The following is a 19,688-nucleotide window of genomic DNA, read 5'->3' on the forward strand; positions in this document are numbered from 1 at the left end:
AGCTTCTACGACTTATCATGGATGACTGATCTTGTTATGGATTACCTCTTAAGAAGACCTGACCTACCTCAGCAACCATTACAGTTGCCTGAATCCAAAATGGTGCCTTTGAATTATGTTTTTAATCAAAGAGTGTATAGCAAAGAATGTTAATTTTTAAAGGGAGGAAATGATTGTCATCTTAATTCAGCGTTACATATACTGCCAACAAATCCCACTGACATGCCTTTAGCTCAATAGATCTGGACTTTGGTGCAAAAGAAACTCTGTAAAATTTACCTATAATCTTGTAATGTCAAATATCACAGGAGTTGACATGGTTGTGCACGCATGTGCGTCTTTTTTCAATGGAAAAAATAATATTAATAAATTAAGGGCTCTAAGATGAATAGGTGCACAAATAAAAGGTTATTGTTTTTTCATTGTTGGCAACGTGAAAGACTGTAGATGACAGAAACACTGCCTGCGGCTATTTTTGGGTTCAGCACAAGTGTCTGAGTTATATTTTGTGACAGGTTAAATGTCATACTTTATTAGAAGTAAAGGAAGATGCTGTGCTCCTCACTTAGTAGCATCTTAGAATCATTCCTTAACCGAATTTTGTGTGAACTGTTGAGGAGCCAAAATGCTCTGTTGCCAGTAATGGAAAATACTTCAGAAATAAATACAAAACAGATAACTGATCAATTTTCTGTTTCTCTTCCTAAAGTTCAATACAACTGTATGTAACATTTAAGAAATATAAAACACAAGATTGCTTACCTACCAGATATGTCCTGAATGATTATGTCCTCAATGTAAGTACATATGTAATGGAAGACACTGTCCATCTGCTCCTCTTACTTTTTTTTTCTTCTTCCTTGAGTCCTTTCAAATTATTTTATTTCATGTGACATATGTTTTATTCTGAGCTGCATGCTGTATGGATTGGATTAAAAATATATATATATATATTGATACATATTTAATTGAAGGAGTACTTGCACTTGACTTGTTGACATGAATTGACATTGTTGTAGCATGTCTTGTGATGTAATAATTGTTGCACACTGTCATCATAAATGGCTTTGTATGTTTACAATTGACACAAATTTGGTACTGAAAATTGATGTCATTGGGCAAGGAGCATTGGCAAAATGTATTGTTTTTCTGCAGGTAAAGCCCACTTCATCCACATGGGTGAGGAGGTAGATGGGGTGGACATGAGAGCAGAGATCGGTCTGCTGACTCGTAACATCCTAATTCGTGGTGAGATGGAGCCCAGCTGCTATGGCACAGAGGCCTGCAAATTCTTCAACTTTGACACATTTGGAGGACATTTAAAGGTACAATTGCAGGACAAGGACTTCTGTGTTAGAGGTTCCCTTCATCTATTCATCCTACTGGAATATGAATCGTATATTTATTTTCACTTATCTCAAAATAATAAGCGAGGCAAAACACGACCAAACATCATTTAAAATAACTGCATAACAATTGTTATGGATTTAGAGGTTATGGATAAGCACATATTTAATTTGAAATGAAGAAGCTTAACTCGCTTTTCGGTCCTTGTAGGACTGGTCTCACGTCAGAGCAGGTGCACAGAGCTCTGGTATTGTTTTAGGATCATTGTGAGGCTTTAGTTTCTCCACCACAGAAGTGAAGCAGTTCAAAGAGAGGAGCGTACATTAAGCTAAAATATACATAAGCAAATAGGAACTGTGACACAATAGCTAATAAAATCATGGATACTCTTCTCTAGGACTTGTGACCTGGAAGAGTTGAAATGGAAGAACAAGTCAGCTTTAAATAAACTGACCTTTTCTAACAGTCAGCTAGAATTAACTTCAAGAGAGGGACAAGGGCAGAGAATGAAAGGGAGAGAAGACCCGGCTGCTCTACTCTCATTGTCTTGTCTCCCTCTTCTCCCTCCCAGCCGGTCACAGCAGACAAGTGTCCACACTGAGTCTGATTTTGCTTGAGGGCTTGTCTAGTAAAGGAAGTTTTTCCTCAGTGGGACCCGTTTTTCCTCTCTCTAAAACATAAAAACTGTAAATTTCTTGAGATACTTTAACGGTGATGTAAACTTAAGGTCTACCTCACCTTATGTGCTCCTGGTCTGATGAAAATGATGTGACTGCTGTCACCAGGTGGAGCGTGGTTTCAAGGCGGTCCATATCTCAGGCATGGAGCTACAGCACATGGGCCAGCAGACGATGGGACACTATCCTGTTCATTTCCATATGAATGGAGACGTGGATGAAAAAGGGGGCTACCACCCTTTCACCTTCGTCAGTGACCTGTCTATTCACCATTCCTTCTCACGCTGCGTCACCATTCATGGCACTAACGGACTGATGGTGAGTCTCTTCTCATCTTTGTTAGCATGCCTGCTGAGTGAAGCAAATCTGGTTGCCCCGGCAGATAAAGGACGTGGTCGGCTATGACACCTTGGGCCACTGTTTCTTCACTGAAGACGGCCCAGAGGAAAGAAATACTTTTAATCACTGTCTGGGTCTGATGATCCGAGCTGGCACTCTGCTGCCTTCGGACCGGGATGGCAAAATGTGTCGCGACATCACTGACGGTGCATTTCCTGGATACGTGCCTAACCCTCGACAAGACTGCAGGTAAATTATTATTTGCTCTAGTTAAATGAACTTTTCCAACATTTTTGTCTGCCTTTATCTTAACAAATCCTATCAAAGGTTCTGAAGTTATTTCAACAAAATATTCAGCAAATGTTAATAATGGCACATGGAATAGTTATCAACTTACATACATTTGAAGGAATCACTTTGAATTTACTTGCGTTGCTGCTTGCTGGTCATGCAGTCTGTTCCATTCAGAACTAGTGAAACTTAAACCATGTTTACAAAATACAGCATCAGTCAAACTTTCATGTGACTATATTTACAAAATGTTTGTCTAGAGTTCAGTTTATATTGTTTCAGTTTACTGGGTGGCCTTTCCCTGTGCTTTCTTTTGCTGTGTAAAATAATTTGAGATCAACTTTTAAGAGGAACTACTGTGTGTGCTGTCAGAGTGATGTTTTTGTTTGAATTAATTTAATACACTAAACACTCATCAACACAAGAGATAGACAATGGACATGTAAGATATAAAAATGGTTTTGTCAATAAAGCAATCATACTAGCCAGGGTGAATAATTATTTGTTTAAACAGAGTTTTGGCTGGGATTGTTTTGTCATGGTTGAATGGAGTGTACCCAGACAGTATATAAAGGATTTGAAGGGATTTAGCTTCAGCTGTAAGAAAGTTGTTAACAAATTGAGTTTAGTTAATTCATCTGATTGAAAGGATTAGGAAGGGCTATTATAAAGTCATCTGTAGCGGAATTATCTGACAGAACAGGGCTATGATTTCTGAATCTCATGTACCACACAACTCCAAAATGTGGACATATTCGAGATATATGTTGACAGTTGCTGATCTCTAAACTCTCCAATTTCCAACGTTGTATTATTATGAATGTAAGTTTGATGTTTATTTCTCAGGGTCTTGATGGGTTTAAACCACATGATCAAGCGTATACACTTTGTAGAGCTGTCCCAACCCAGACAAAACCTTAATAATAAGCCTTTTTTTAAATTACATTCAAATCATTTGATCTTTTGCCTGGTTCTTAAGTGATATAGAATGTAAGGTGGAGAACTACACTACACCAATCACTTTTAATAACTAAAATCTTTTATAATTACAGTGGAATAACATGTAGTTTTCCACATGAACCACAGATATATTTGAACTGTTGTCAGCTTAAAGAGCAATTTCATACAATGCATGTATTGCTATTTTCATTTCTATCATTCCAAAAATACACATTCCACTTGCAAATGACCATTATTGCCACATGTCTGCAAAATAGACAGTGTGACTATTTAGAAATAACATGGCATAATGTTTTTAAGCTTGTTTGTTTTTTCTGATGGATTAAAACATTTTTCAAAGGACAGCAATGAGATTAGTTTGCTAATTGGATTGGACCTGAGCTAGATGGGAGAGGCTTGGCAGTAGGAAAATTAATTAGTGTTATAAAAGTTACTAATAATTAGTTTTTCCTCCCTGTAGCTTTGGCAAAATCAAAAGTGTGGAAGAATTATTATCATGATTATTGGATGGAGACCAATAACACAGTTTTTCTTTTGCCTTGAAGTAAGTTAACTGCCACGGGTTGGATGACAGTGGGTGATTTGGGGCCTATTCAAACATGATGAACAGGAATAACTTGTACTTATTGGTCTGAAACAAATGGTCTGACTTCCTATAATTTAATTTAATTTAAAAAAGAATTAAAATATCTGTCAAGAACATTCAACTCTTGTCCATATACCTGCTTTATTAAGTTAGATGTGATCAGCAGGAGTTTGTTTGAAGCTGTTTGCTTAACAGAGAGACGGTTTGCAGACCCCAGGAAAAGTAATAAGGAATTGCTTTAAATGCCTGTCTAAGGTTGCAATAAATTATTTCGGAAGTATTCATTCACATATGGCAACGAGGAAGCCACACACACACAGACTCTAAGTACTTAATACCTTCCGTGTACTTCCTCATGGTTAGTTATGCGTTATATTTGAAGAATTAGGATGTTGCAGCAATGAATTTAAAGCAGTTTAATCCAAGTCACACAACTTTTATCTGCCAGTGCCTTCAATTTAAGAGTTTATAAGCCAAAGTCAGACCAGCATTATGGTACTGGTTTTCTCTGATACCCGACTATCCGCCTCCTCTGCAACATTTGCTCACCGCAAGGATTTGCTCTTCCCTCACATCATTATCTTCCCCTCTACTCCTGAACCCTCTTCTCCTAGGCTTTTCTCGTTTATCCAATTATAACTACAATGTGTTGAATGGCTAATTGGGCTTTTTTTTCCATGTCACTCGGATCACTATGACCATTAATTATTTCCAAATCCTCCTGTTACTGTTGCTAAAAAAAATCAATTTATTCAGACAATAATTACTACTACAACAACGTAAAGATTTATGATGATTAATATCCAGGCAAAGTCCCTCGAGGCTCCCACTGTTTCTCTTGTCAGTTATTGTTCCATTGTGTCCGTGTTTTAGCACTGAGTCAGTGCACAATTCTCCTGCGAAACATCATACACGCCTGACGTGACAACAGACAGCTATCCAAGACAACCTCTCCCCTATCTCGCTGAGCCGGTTATAGTTAAAGAGAATCTAATGTGAAAACCAAACTCTCCAGACTTGCTCACATGTTTCAAATGTTCAAATCGTTCCCTCCAAGATGCAGTGATTCAATTCAATGCAATTCAATTCAATTCCCTTATGATGGATGACGATGTTTTGAAATTAGTTCATAAGAGTCTCCCCCATCTGAAATCTTAGTTGACAAGAGATTACAAGAACCAAGCTCATTAAGGTGTAATAATGGCTTCACTCCTTCAGCCAACTGTAGTCATGCCTCGCTTTGTTTATACAAAGAGTGCCTTGAAGGTGGAGACTTCTGGGATTGATGACTCACAGTGACAAACCTCACTGCTTGACTTATCACAGCAGAGTGGGTGTGGTTATGGTAAATGAGATTTCAAGCGTTTTCAGTTAGTAGGGCTTTTTCTGATGTAAATATTTCAACGAAAAGAGAGTTTTGTACAAACAGAGTAACAGAAACATACTGATGAGTACAATAGAGGTCCACGATCAATAGAGACACATCAACACATTAGTTGCCCTTTTAGGTAGTAGGGAAATAAATTTAGCATCTTGTTTGTATTAGGCGTAGTCATGAAAAGAGAATGAAAAATCTTGTTTTGCAAACTTACACTGATAATGTAGTATTTGGTTACAGCATTCTATATACAACTAGCTTCTATGTGTTTTTAAGTTGATAATTAGACCATATCTCTGCGTTAATACACCTTGTTATACGTTGAAATACATGCGATCAATGTTCTCTAAGTTTTTTAGATGCATTTCAACGTTTCATGAATGTGTTCATTGTTCCAATGTTACTTGAGAAAGAGTAAAGAAAACTAACAAATTCTATCCTAGTGAATGTAAAAGTGACCCTTTCTTACTTGAGCAAAGGTTTTTCCATTAAACAAAAAAACCTTGACATAATAACCAGGAGGTGCAATGAAAAAAAAAAAGCTTTGAGAAAAAACTACAGCCACAAAAATATAGTCATAAATAACACAAATGTTTAAGCAGATTTTATTTTCTTTATGACACACAATGGGTGTATTCTCAGTTTGGATGCATACTCCATAATGGTTTTCAATTAAACATTTAATTGTACTTATTGTCTATATCGAGATTGAAGTTCTACAAAACTATTATCAATGAATCGTGGTCCTTGTGTACTAGAATAAAAGTTTGTGGTATTCAGAAATTAATGAATTTACTCGAGTAATGTACAGAGATTAAAAAAACTTTACTTGAGTACACTAACAAGACATTTGTACTTTCCTGCTCTCCACCTCTTCTGTTCAGAGTCACAGCTTTAGTCAGAGATGTTTCTATGTACCTACAGCTGTAGCTTAATAGTGCACCATTCAAGTCATCCACTTAATAAACAAAATGACATAAGACAGAACAAGATAAACAACATGCAAGAGTTAAATTAAAGGTAGAGACTGGCCCCTTTGACACCTTATAATCTTATCATTGTTATGACTTCACCAATTACAATCACAACCATTACAAGAGTTTACAACTCAATCACACACTGAAATAAAATTGCATCTGTTTATGTGGTTCCTCAATTGCTCTGAAGGGTTGGTGGACTTGAATTGCTGAAATGAAAATGTGAATCTAATATCTTTGTCATTACAATTTAATGTCCATACACTCCATTTATGGTTGTCTTATCAGGGTAAAAGATATTGAAAATATTCCGGACTGGATGGCCGATATCTGGGATGCTCCTGGGCATGATGTCATCCTATTTGCAACTTATACTGCAATAAAAGGAACTGTTTGAAAGAAGTCAGTCTACAACTGCTGTTACAACTAGGGCATAGTAAAAATACCTTGGTCTAGTATCTCAATAATCAACATCTTGGACGCATTTAGGCAATTCTGTCCTCAAAATTTACATTCCTCATTAATGTGTTCTTAGTATCGAGGATCTTCTAACAAACTCTTTAAAAACAGTGTTGCATTTGACCCTCCACAAATTTCGACAGGTTGACCGGCCTGATGATGTTTCACTTGAAACTGCCCCCCAGTCTAGAACATCTTGGTCTTTACTAATGTCTTTTGTTTAGAGATTTTGCAGATCATCCTCCAGCAAGGACAGTGGGGAGTATAGAGAGTGGTTCAAATCATGTCTCGATAAAAGAGGTCCAATTTATTTTCTGGCTGCCATGTTCGATGCTGCTCCCTTAGCATCCATTCCTTGTTCATGTTTTGGTGTTTTCATTGCATAATTGTATCATTCATTTTTGCCAACCACACATCGACAACATCCTTGCACTTGAGTTACTGGCAATCTATCAGTGCAAAAACTGTATGTTGCAAATCACAAATTTCAAGTGGCAGGGCACTTAATGTTACTTACTCCTATTTATCCATACCCACAGTACAAATGAAACCTTCTGAATATTTCGAATTTGACGTCCACAATCGCTCTTGACAACATTGCTGACATCTGTCGAAATAACAATTAAATCTAACCTTTTTCCCAATTATGTGCTCACAGTGCTATTTCTACTTTCTGGATCGCAAACCCTAATAACAACCTGATAAACTGTGCAGCTGCAGGCTCAGAGGTGAGTTTCTACCACCCATTCAAACAATTAATGGTGTGTGCAGTCTTATTAACTTTAGTCTGAAGCCGACAACAAAATCTAACGTAGTCTCATCATGATTGAGTGCCAATTACAACAATACAGGGATTTAACGAGATTGAACTCAGTCACATGTATTCTCACCTGCGTACTAATGCCTCTCATTTACATACACACTAACATCAAAACATCAACTGACAGTGTCTGTGCTTTTCAGTGAGTGCAAGTGCATGAAGTAATATACTACTTTTTAACTCTTAGGAAACAGGTTTCTGGTTTATCTTCCACAATGTGCCCACCGGACCATCCGAGGGGCTTTACTCCCCTGGGAAGACAGAGCATACTCCCATGGGCCTTTTCACCAACAACAGAGCCCACTCCAACTACAGGGTGAGTGCAGATACACATGCAACCCATGTTCATGTCAGTGAAGCACAAGCATTTAAGAGTCCCTCTAATATAGAATCAGGATATGTATTTTTATTCAAAAATGTACATAGTTTAAAATGCATATAGTTGGCCTACAAAATTTCCCTATATACTTGTGCAGTTTGCTGGAGATTAATTTACTGAATAGTGACTGCCACTAATTTTCTTGTTGATACACTGCTGTTTATCTCACTATTATTTTAATAATTCAGCACCTGGTATTTATGAATAATTCCTTTAAAGCGAGCAATCTTGATTTCGCTGGCCTCACACATTATGTCAGTGACATCACTAGCTAGCTGAAACCTGACTGGATGAATCAGCACAATGATATTTGACACTGAATATAATATGACAACATACAACTAACACATTTTACTTTTATGAGTATGTTTAGGCCAGCAGAGATCCCTTGATGGTCCTGACAGTTCTCCACTGTCTACTAAAGGGATTGGAAAGATCTCCATTGAAACCCCCTCACATGTTCTCTCTAGGCGCCCCACCTTCCTTTAAACACAGTTATATGACTTCTCCAAATCAACAAAGCACTTGTAGACTTGCATATGCCCATGATCCCTTCACCAAAGTTGAAAGGGTTAAGAGTTATTCTATGTGCGACAACCCTGACAAAATTCACATTTTTCCTCTTGAATCTGAGGTCCTACAACCAGCCGATCCCTCTTCTCCAGCACCTCACCCATTTAGGAAAGAGCTAACACCAGCTGCTCAACACAGAAACCTGTCAAGGTGTTCCTCGATACGAGTAGTGAGACTTCATGTAAACTGAAAAATAAGTACATTAAATGTGCCCATCCCAACCACTGTATGAGAGAACATATTTTATTAAATGCCGTAGGAAGACCAAACTCCTCACACTGATTTTCAACTCATCGCTGTTCCAATGTGCCGGAGACAAGTGCTCCAGATACCATTGCAGTCCATGTCCAACACAGACTTGGTGATGTATCAGTGAGAGACCAAATGATTTACAAAGAGTATCAGTAGAACTTTTTTTTAGACAAGGCTCCATTATTTATACTTCCGTAAAAAGTATAAATAATTATCTCAAAACATGGTATAAAATGCTTTGTAATCATCCCTATTTTCTCATTATTGGTTGTGACTTGCTGAGACAAAACAGAAAACCTGTGGGCAGAGCCAGAGAAGAGCAATGAGTTGGTGAGGACAAGGGAGAGTTCAGAGATGCTAGAGGCACTGAATACAGCTCAGAGAGAGAGAGAGATTTATGACTGCCTTGACCAAGTGTTTTTGTTATCACCCTCTTTTTTCTCTAGCCCTACCCGCTGCCTCTCTCTGCTTCACTTTTAATTTGGAGCTTACTAATGGGAGTGTAGCTCATGTCAGACTCCCACCCTGGGATTGTGTATGAGATTCTCAGAGATGCATGGGGAACATAACTGGTTGTAAAAATTGGAATTTTAACTTTTAAACATTCATGTAAGGTTTCCTTTTTGGTAAATTGGTGTTAACTCTGATTACACATAATTGCACATCAAAGTTTGTGTCAATGTAAGAATGAAGTGGTCTTGTTAACAAAATTTGAATAGCATTAATGATGTAGTTGATTAGTACCTAATCAGAGGATTTTCATTTGCACTATTAACATGTTTTGTAATTGTGAAATTTGTAAGTAATTTACGTAAGTAAGTAATTTATATTTATAGAGCGCTTTTCCAGACCAGGGTCATAAAGCGCTTAAACAATCAAAACAATACCCAATAAAACATATACTTAAAAGGTCAAGATAACACCGAGACAAACACAGGAGTCTCAGAGAATCAAGGAAAAGCCTGCACGGATATAAATGTCTTAAGATGTTTCTTGAAGGAGTCAGTAGACGCAGAGAGAGAGGAAGATCGTTCAAAGCTTAGGAGCAACAGCCTGGAAGGATTTCTCTCCTCTGGTCCTGAACCGTGTGCAAGGAACCATCAGTAGATTCTGATCCACAGAACTCAGAGCCCAGGCTGGGGTGTAAGGCTGGATCAGATCACTGATGTAAGGAGGAGCCTGACCTTTTGAAGTTTGACAGATTGACCTAATTCACCCAAGTACTGACTCAACCCTGGAACCTTATCATCAGTAGCAATAACCCAATTTTTAGTTTTGTCCACATTTAGCTGAAAAGTGTTTTCACTCAGCCATTGTTTGATTTCTGGCAAACAATTGACTAAGCTGTTCAGTCTCTGGGGCTCAGTTGGATCAAAAGAGCAGTAAAGCTGGATGTCATCAGCAAAAATGTGGTAAGAAACATCAAGAAATCTCTGAATGATTTTACCCAGGGGAATCAAGTACAACAAAAACAATAAAGGACCCATAACAGAACCTTGAGGTACTACGCACAACAGATCCACTGACTCTGACCTCAGTTGATTGGCAGATACACTGAAACTGTGCCTAGAAAGGTATGACGAGAACCAATGTAACACAGACCCAGACAGTCCCACTTCTTCCCTCAGTCTTCTCAGCAGGATCTAGTGATCAACTATGTCAAAGGCTGACGACTGATCCAAGTATACCAACTATTCCTTTATGGCTTTGTTGTTTGGTTGGCATGAGTTATCAATATTTTCTCTCAGGGACAATAATGTCAATCACTGTTTTACTAGATATAATTATTCTTGTTATTCATGGGTTTTGTGATTAGTGGATTTAATCTTCTATACACTATACCCTGCATGTTGAAAGTCACGTGGTGTTTAGAAATATGGAATATATGTATTTTTTGTCCTTTGGTTCAATAATGTCATTGTTTGTTCTTTGAAGGTTCATCTGATCACGATGCTGGCCTTTAATTCTGCGTTTGTCTGTTTGTAAACCTATAGCTGGAACTAGGTCATCACCAGCTTTCATTATTTTATTTATTTGTTAACATGTAACATTATATTTCTTGTAGTGGTTTGGTTGTAAAGAAAACAGATATCTCTTCTTGCGAGCATTTTGTCTCAAATATTATAACCTATAGGCTGATATTTGCTCCCCTGCATCAACTCTTTTCAGTGTGAAGGCGACAAAGCTTATTTTTCTTGTTTTATCAAGTTCTTTGACAAAGGATAGTGACTTCTGAAAGTTGGAATGTTTGCAAGCAGTTGCATCAGACCATAGAGAACCACAAACAATAACAAATTGTATACTTTGAAAGTTTTCACTGTGTTCTTCTTTAGCCCCTAGTATTTCATCTACCGCAACCCCTGCTCCTTATCTTTGATCCCAATATGCCGCTAGTTGTTTTTTAACAATTTCAGAGCCCTCTTTGCACAGCTTGCACCTAGGATCATACCTGTTGTTCTGGGTCTCTATTGCTGTGGTGCTCAAACAGTATTTGTCGACTGTTCTCTGAACCAACAACTTCTGTTTTTTCCAATGCCCTTCTGTGTCACTTCCGTATTGATCCATGTACCACTAATCTTAGCCGCTACGATGCCCGACAGGAGTTTCCGTGTTGTGGAGAGGCAGGTGATAAGCCAATAGTTGGATGGGGAATATTTCCTACTGAGGATCTTTCTAAATCACTTCTGTGTGGAACTTAGTCAGCCATCACATAATAGGTGTCCATGGAGTGATGTCAGCCGTATTCATTGATCAAGTCTTGTGCTTTCCAGTTATTTCTACCCGAGACTTTTCTTGGATGTCGGCAACTGTGATAGCGTCTTGTTTCAGGAGATGTTGTCTGCTTTTAGAACAATATACATCCTTGTTATCTAATGCTTCTGTCTCCTATATGCCTTTCTAATATTGTCTCCACCCCAGGTATTGTGTTATTACACAAACGTTTTTGAGCTCTTAAATATGCTATAGGACACTATAGTGACACCACTGCATCATGTGTACTATTTGTGTATTTATCAACACTGTATTCTGTCATTTTCACTACATATATTCAAAAGTAAATATTTTATCACGTTTAATTAAATAATAGAGTCGAATCACTTTACTTTAAGCTCTTAAAGACATCTTAATAACATTATACCTTGTTCGAAGTTGCCAAAGATCAGCATAAACTGTCATTATATCTTCCATAAAGTGTTTTAATGACTTGAGAATCTGCTTGTAGAGCATCATAGATAAGATCTTCATAGAGAGAGTTACCAATTGTAGTTTTGACATCATATTCAATGAAGGTCTTGTGTATAATTCCCTACAAGCAGATGCATAAAATATTATAATGTATTTAGACTTTATAGAATACGTAATGATGATCTATTATCATGTATTGCAACTTATAACAAGGTTTATAAAGTAGTAAAAGTGCTAGAATGAATGCATCAGAGGTAATAATGTTTTCTAATTCCATGCCAAATTGACAATTGTGTTTGAAACGATTAATTAAATTTGTATATTGAAATAACTGAAAATAAACGCTCACACAATTCACAATAATTCGGTATAGGTTGACTTAAAGAGCTTTAAGTAAAACTGCAACACTGTATTGCATTATTGTTTGCTGTTGCAGTGACTGGGAGTGCAATCACGTAAGTGTATAGTGTTAATATTATCATTTTTTACATTCTTGGCTGGTGCTGTGCCTCAGGAATTTTTCTATGAAAAAGTGTACCTTGGCTCAAAAAAGTTCAAAAACACTAATAAACATGATAATAAAACATGATAACTTTTTGATCAAAAACTGTCATAACTTGTTCTGTAAAGCCTTGTTGATTCTGGAAGCAAGCTCCTTCAAATCATCACAGTCATAGGCTCATTTCAATTCCCAACAGATATTACAGCAACCAGCCGGCAGCTTCTCCGGGAGCCGAGCCAGGTGTGAGAAGGTCAAGGCGCCTTATTAAAAACTGTCGAGTCTGTAACGTTGAGCCAAATATTCACAGATGCTGATTGAAAAAACTGTGTTGGGCCATTTATTACATCTGACATTTCATTTTTCTTAAAAAACAACTACTGTCAAACCTCCAAAAGATTCATTGGAAAAAATTAAATATATGTTAATTTTACCATGTGGGGTTTCACTTCAGAAAATGGTGTGTTTTATTTAAAATATCCAACACTGTGCTTTTCTGATCCTATGATATCAGGCTGGAATCATCCTTGATAATGGTGTAAAGACCACAAAAGCCAATGACAAGGACAAAAGACCCTTTCTTTCTCTGGTTGGAGCCAGGTAATATATGTTTATATATATATATATATATATATAAATCTGCTGTCAGTTTGTCCCCTACGTTTTTTTATATACACCATGTGATCATGTATGTGACATGTATTCCTAGCTACAGCATGGATGTATCACAAATCCTGTTTTCAAGCTAGCTGTCCCCGCTCAGGTACGGCCCCCATCAGGATGCTGATCCCTTCAAACCAAGAGTCCCTGCACTCATTAACCACTTTGTGGCGTATAAGAACCAGGACCATGGAGCCTGGCTGAGAGGCGGGGACGTTTGGCTGGACGACTGCCAGTGAGTTAAAAGAAAAATCGTGTGTGTATTTGTGTGTGTTCAAAGCAATTTATTTGGAAATGGATCCAAGTCAGTGCAATGTCCTGTTTAAGTGAGTGTTTATGGGTGTGCGCATTTGATTGTGTGTCCCTCACAATCATTGTATCTTCTCTTTTGTTTAGATTCGCTGATAATGGCATTGGCCTCACTCTGGCGAGGTAAGATCACTGTGAGATTTAATATTTCTATGCTTGAAAATAAACGTCTGCGGTCTGGAGTTGTTTGTGTCAGAATAATTAGAATTCAGCTTATAAGGATTGTTTGAGATGAGATACCGAGGTGTTGCTGGGAAGCAGTTCGGGGTAATGTGGTCAGAATGTTGAGCAGTATCCCTGTGCGGTAATGACTTTCACGGATTTCTCTCTTTGTTGAGATCTAATGTCCAACATGACTCAAGGGAGCATCTTTCTGCTCCCTCTAGTCTCCCAGGAGCCAATGCTATTAAGATGATGTTGATGAGGAAGTTAGAGAATACTTGAGGAGCAAAATTAAGGCTTTCACCATTCAACATCCTATTGACCAGTTATTTTGATAGGCTTACATAGATCTATGTATTGGATTTGTGCCATTATGTTTGTCTTGTACTAATATCAGTTGCAACAAGTGTTTTTTTTTAATCATTCAAAATCTGGATATCTGCTGGGGAAATCAAAACCAAGGTTGTAAGTCGAGCTGCAGAGTGACACACACTAAGAGAAAGTAAAAGATAGATTTTTAAGTTAAAGAAACCAAGGTCTTCATTTGTAAATAAAAAAATGCAAGAGGATTAGAAAATGTCAGTCAAAACTACCATAAAGTTGGGATTGCAAAGGAAAAAACTATTTCCGATCTGAACATGGCTAGATTGTTAAGCGCTCACAAATCTTCTCAAAATGTGTCTCCACTGTATTGGTTGGATGTAGTAAGGCAGTCGTCTTAAATTTATAAAATATTCACAAGGCTCTGTGATGAAACAGTCAAGTGCTGAACCAAAAATGTGCTGAGCTGAAAGATCTGTCAGTGAAGACACTTTCTGAGACTCAACCCAATTAAAGGCCCTCACTGTTCAATACGCATTTGAACAACATTCCGCTTTGTGACCCTGGTCTGGAAATCTATGAATACAAATGACTTATTCATATCATTACATGTACCCTGAGTCCTGTTTTATTAGTGTGTGTCTCTGCAGTGGGGGAACGTTTCCAGATGATGATGGATCCCGCCAACAGGTGAAGAACTCTTTGTTTGTTGGGGAGAGTGAGAACCGTGGGACGTTGCTGTCTGACAATAACATCTGGGGGCCGGATGGCGCTGACCACAAGGGCCGGACCCTTCCACGTGGCATGTAAGTGACTTTGACCGCTCCCTTAAGCTTTTTAATATTTTAATATTTATCAAACTTCACGAGCCCTATATACACTTGATGGAGGAGGTATGGGTCACAGTGACGTGTGATAAAGCAATATCAATTTGACAACTCTAGCTTTTTAATATTCAGATTTTATAAACAAACAAGCACCAAACAGTTAAACATGGCTTACGAGTCCTGGACTTCAGAGTACAATTTGATTACAGGTAGTTCTTTGTGTTGCATTTTCTGACCTACAGACACAATATTTAATTTTATTAGTCATTCTTTTTTACATACATGTTTGCAAATGTGTCTAAAAGGATACGTTAGTATACTACGATGTGAATCCTTTTCAACCTTTTAAGATACACTCTACGTATCATCATCATAAATGGGTTTTTTTTGGAATTGAGAGTTTGAATCAATCTTGCTGCAGAGCTCATGATGAGTGTAAGGTTTTTGTTTAATAGAAAATCTGATTAATAGCTTTTCAACAGCGTATAGCTAAGTTTAAAATAAAATACCTTTAAAATCAAGCATCTGTGAGATGACAACAGATGTAAAGTAAAAGTAAAAATACTGTTTGTTGATGTATTGGAATGCTGGGTCCAGAAAGATTTGCTGCTTGGTACACATCCAGATCAAGAGGGAGGTAGGTTTATTTGTCTTGTGGTGGCGGTCACCAGGTGTAGCTACCAGACAAGAGGTCGGTGTATCTGCTCGACAGGAAGCCTGAACACTCTCCCTGCTGCACACTTAAGTGTCAGAGAGAGGGACTCAGCGGCTCTTCTTATTGCAGAGCTTTGTAAACACCCTTGGACCTGTCCACTTGTATAAAGGACACTAGAAACATCAGTAAAAGAAGTTACTGAGAACTTCTCCTCCACACACATAACATATAGTTGAGCAAATAGAAGAAAACACTGTGGACTTGAGCTTTACTTTTTCCCCCAACAGCGACTTTCCAATCCGGGGCATGCAGATCTACGACGGTCCCATCAATGTCCAGAATTGTACGTTTCGGAAGTTTGCTGCTCTGGAGGGAAGACACAGCAGCGCCTTTGGCTTCAGGCTGAACAACTCTTGGCAGAGCTGCCCCAACAACAACGTGACAGAAATCACTTTCGACAGAGTGCCGGTGAGTCCACCTCCTTGCCACAATATTTTTCAGAGAAACAGGATCATATAGACAGACTCTTACAACAATAAAACAGAAAAAATACCTCCTCTCGTATCCCCATCTTCTACACCAGCTTGTTTCTGCCTGTTGGTGTCTGCAGCCTTTACCCTCTTCCCCACCGAATCATTTATCAAAAGGGTTTGTAAGGTATTACCTACTACTCTGAAGTACTCCTGAGAACACACTGAGAAAGGCATGTGATTCAAGAGTTTTAAAGTTGGATACAGACTCCTTCACCTGGCATTTTTCTTTTTCTTCTTCTGGTGTGTTTACATCCGTGTCTGTTCAAATCAGGAATTTCTGGATTTGCGTCCCACAGATCACTTCACGGGTATTCTTTGGTGAACCTGGTCCGTGGTTCAACAAAATGCAGATGGATGGAGACAAGACTACCATTTTCCATGACATTGACGGCTCAGTCAGTGAGTATCCAGGTGCTTTCCTGGTCAAAGAGGATAACTGGCTGCTCCGGCATCCAGACTGCATCGATGTGCCTGACTGGAAAGCAGCTATCTGCAGTGGTCAGTTTGCCCAGGTAGGTTAACTGACTCATTCATATTCTCCATTACAAGTTTGTTATTGTAGAATTTACCCAGAGATCATTGTAAAAACAGTACTAAAATGCCTAGATGACTCTTTCCATTTGAAATTGCGGTTGTTTTTCTTTATTTTTCTAATGTGATTGTGTAATTGCCTTTGCATTCATCTATCCTAATGATCTGTCCTCTTTCATAAAAGATTACCATCAAAATCATTTTACTCTTATGGGAAGTCTCTCATATCAATAATATCATCTAATTGTAGTCTATTTATCTATGTACTCATCAGTATGTGTCTGTTCGTACAAACTCTCTTTTAATTAAAATATACACATTAGAAAATGTGCTTAAAGTGATAGTTAATTTCGACTAAGGGTTGGAATATGTTTTGGGGTAATCTGTTCATTTTTAGATAGATGGATAAATAGATAAACTTTATTAATCTGTGTTATAGACAAAGATTTTCATCAGTTTAATAAGCGACTGGCGCCTAGTGGACAAATTCCTCCAAAAAGATACTTAAAAACATCCAAATACCTCCGTACTGCTCATCTTTAACGTCCATCTTGAATTGAAGCCTCGGCAAGAAGAATTGTTCAGTAAAAAATAAACAAGTCTATATGTTATGCTCTTTAAAAGTGATTTAAACAGGAAGTACTTCCGGGTAACTATCACCAACGCTTTCAGTGTTCATTGTATGCGGCACCTGTCGCCATTCGTTTATTAAAATGGACGCACATTTTTGTCTATAACTCTAAAAAGGAAAACCGTTCCTGATTTTTCTGGAGATAAAATCTTGTTTACCATAGCCACAACCATTCTGCTGGGATTGGTCAAGCACCTAGGTTCGTCACTAGTCGCAAAAATACTAAAGTCTCCACCTAATTACAGAGGTAGATCTCCAGAGGGATTAGTAAAGTCAATCTAATCTAATCTATAATGGACTCGTTGCCTGGAGGAGTGAGAGCCCATTATTATGTCATAATGGATTCTACTATCATAACCTCTCGTTCGACGAGACTTCAGATGGGGGAGAACTTTATAAAGTAATAACTTCAAAACATCCTCATGATGAGGGACTTGCTGCATCTTGAGAGGAAGACTTGAACATTTGAAACATGAGAGTAAGTCAGGAGAGTTAGGTTTTCACATTAGTTGCCGTTGAAGTGACTTATTTCCCTCCAATCCATGTGAGTCCTGAAGTCAGAAACATTTATTTACTAGTAAAACACATATTGTCCAACAAAAACAAGCCCAGCAAGGTAAGTCTTCATTGCAAATCGCAACAGAAGAGGTGCACCAGAGAGGTGTTTTGTCAAATAAAGACCAATTTGTGTGACCACGGTGCATGCACAGCTATTAACCCTGAGCCACACAACGTTTCTGTTTGTGTACCACCAGCGGATTCTCTACTTTCCCCATGAACTCTTTCATTGTCTTATTTCATTCACATTCTTTTCACCAGCCACCACTGACAATATCACGCTTGATAAAAAGCCATCATAAAAGTAAAAAGAAAAGACAAAACTTCCTTTTTCCTGTTTCAGATCTATGTTCAGACCCGCAACCCAGCTAACTTGAACATGCACATTGTGAGGGATGAGTACCCTGACAGACCACTAACACTAGAGGGCGCTCTGGGGAAGAAAAAACACTACCAGCAGTTCCAGCCTGTGATAACCTTGGCCAAAGGATATACCATCCACTGGGATCAGCCAGCGCCAGCAGAGGTCACCGTCTGGCTCATCAACTTCAACAAGTCAGTCTATTGAAACTTTAATTTATTTTTAAACTGGAGGCCACACCTACATAGCTCTAAAATTAACACTAATTCATGAAGCTTCAGTAGCCCTAGGTTTTTATAATTTTAACAAGATTATCAATCTAATAGTTGAACTCTTGGTTCAGGGAGACCAGTGTGATTTTGGTCATGCATGTGAAACAGTAGATCAGCTATTCACCCACAGCTGGGTGGTCAAAGCTTTTTGCATTCACGGCTGACACTGGGTTGGTGATCACAAGGTTGTGAATATAAAAGGTGCACGGAGAGAGAAGCCAGTTGGGAGGCATCCCTGTATTCCACCTAGAAACAGTACGTCTGACACACGTACAAGTACTACTACTGAGTTTAGAATGTCCAGGTTGTCTTTGGGAGAAAGCAGGCAGTACAATGTGGAGACTTTGGAGACAAAGATAAGGAGGCAGAAGTGGATTGAGTAGTGAGAGAGACAGGTCGAAAGGAATGGAGTTAACATGATCAGACAAGGAGGACAAGTACGGAGGTTACTAGAAGCACAACCCCTACATCAACGGCTACATAACAACCTAGACAAGTTCTCCAGACGTGGAGTACGTATGCTGCAGGGTAACATGGGAGAGATTTTAGATTTGTTTTAACATCCGTTTTGCTGTTCAGAAATGATTGGATCAAAGTGGGAATCTGTTACCCACGAGGCACCACCTTCATCATCCTCTCAGACATCCACAACCGCCTCACCAAGCAGACACGCAAGACCGGCGTCTTCATGAAGACCACGCAGAGGGACAAGGTTAACCACTCCCAACTGACTAGAGGTTACTACTACTGGGAGGAAGACACTGGGTATGTAAAGTTTGCATGCAGGTACCATGTTTCCATGATCCACAAATGATCTGAACATGTTGTTTGTTCTGCAGTCTGCTGTTCCTAAAGGTTTTGGCCCACAATGACAGGGACCAGTTCTCCTTCTGCTCCACCAAAGGATGTGAGAGAGTGAAAATCACTGCCGTTATTCCGAAAGGGAGTCCTCCAAGTAACTGCATGGCACAGGCCTATCCTCGACATGCAGAGATGCCTGTGGTGGACTTTCCCATGCCAAAAAAGATTCCCAACAATCAACTGGTAAGAGTTACGTGTTACTCTCAGACTAACATAATGATGTGACATGTGTTTTTAAAAACATTAATTTATTTGTATATGTATATGTTAATCTTAACGTGTGC

General features: G+C 38.5%; 2 protein-coding genes across 2 annotated transcripts in view; both read left to right on the plus strand.

Moving 5' to 3' along the window:
* tlnrd1 (talin rod domain containing 1) overlaps positions 1–19,688 on the plus strand; it is a 90,381-nt gene that overhangs the window by 60,789 nt on the left and 9,904 nt on the right. The gene's annotated exons all lie outside the window — the stretch shown is intronic.
* The window catches only part of cemip (cell migration inducing hyaluronidase 1), a 74,600-nt gene that overhangs the window by 51,592 nt on the left and 3,320 nt on the right, over positions 1–19,688 (plus strand). Inside the window, exons 13-26 of the mRNA XM_087785424.1 lie at positions 1,156–1,325; positions 2,133–2,342; positions 2,407–2,612; positions 7,673–7,742; positions 8,022–8,150; positions 13,238–13,323; positions 13,487–13,618; positions 13,780–13,815; positions 14,826–14,981; positions 15,945–16,125; positions 16,487–16,702; positions 18,254–18,465; positions 19,123–19,308; positions 19,383–19,587. Of these exons, the coding sequence (XP_087641550.1) occupies positions 1,156–1,325; positions 2,133–2,342; positions 2,407–2,612; positions 7,673–7,742; positions 8,022–8,150; positions 13,238–13,323; positions 13,487–13,618; positions 13,780–13,815; positions 14,826–14,981; positions 15,945–16,125; positions 16,487–16,702; positions 18,254–18,465; positions 19,123–19,308; positions 19,383–19,587 (2,195 nt within the window). The remainder of the gene's footprint in view (positions 1–1,155; positions 1,326–2,132; positions 2,343–2,406; positions 2,613–7,672; positions 7,743–8,021; positions 8,151–13,237; positions 13,324–13,486; positions 13,619–13,779; positions 13,816–14,825; positions 14,982–15,944; positions 16,126–16,486; positions 16,703–18,253; positions 18,466–19,122; positions 19,309–19,382; positions 19,588–19,688) is intronic.

Source organism: Callionymus lyra, chromosome 2 (assembly GCF_982586985.1).
Source record: "Callionymus lyra chromosome 2, fCalLyr1.hap1.1, whole genome shotgun sequence".
In the NCBI taxonomy this organism is placed as follows: Eukaryota; Metazoa; Chordata; class Actinopteri; order Syngnathiformes; family Callionymidae; genus Callionymus; species Callionymus lyra.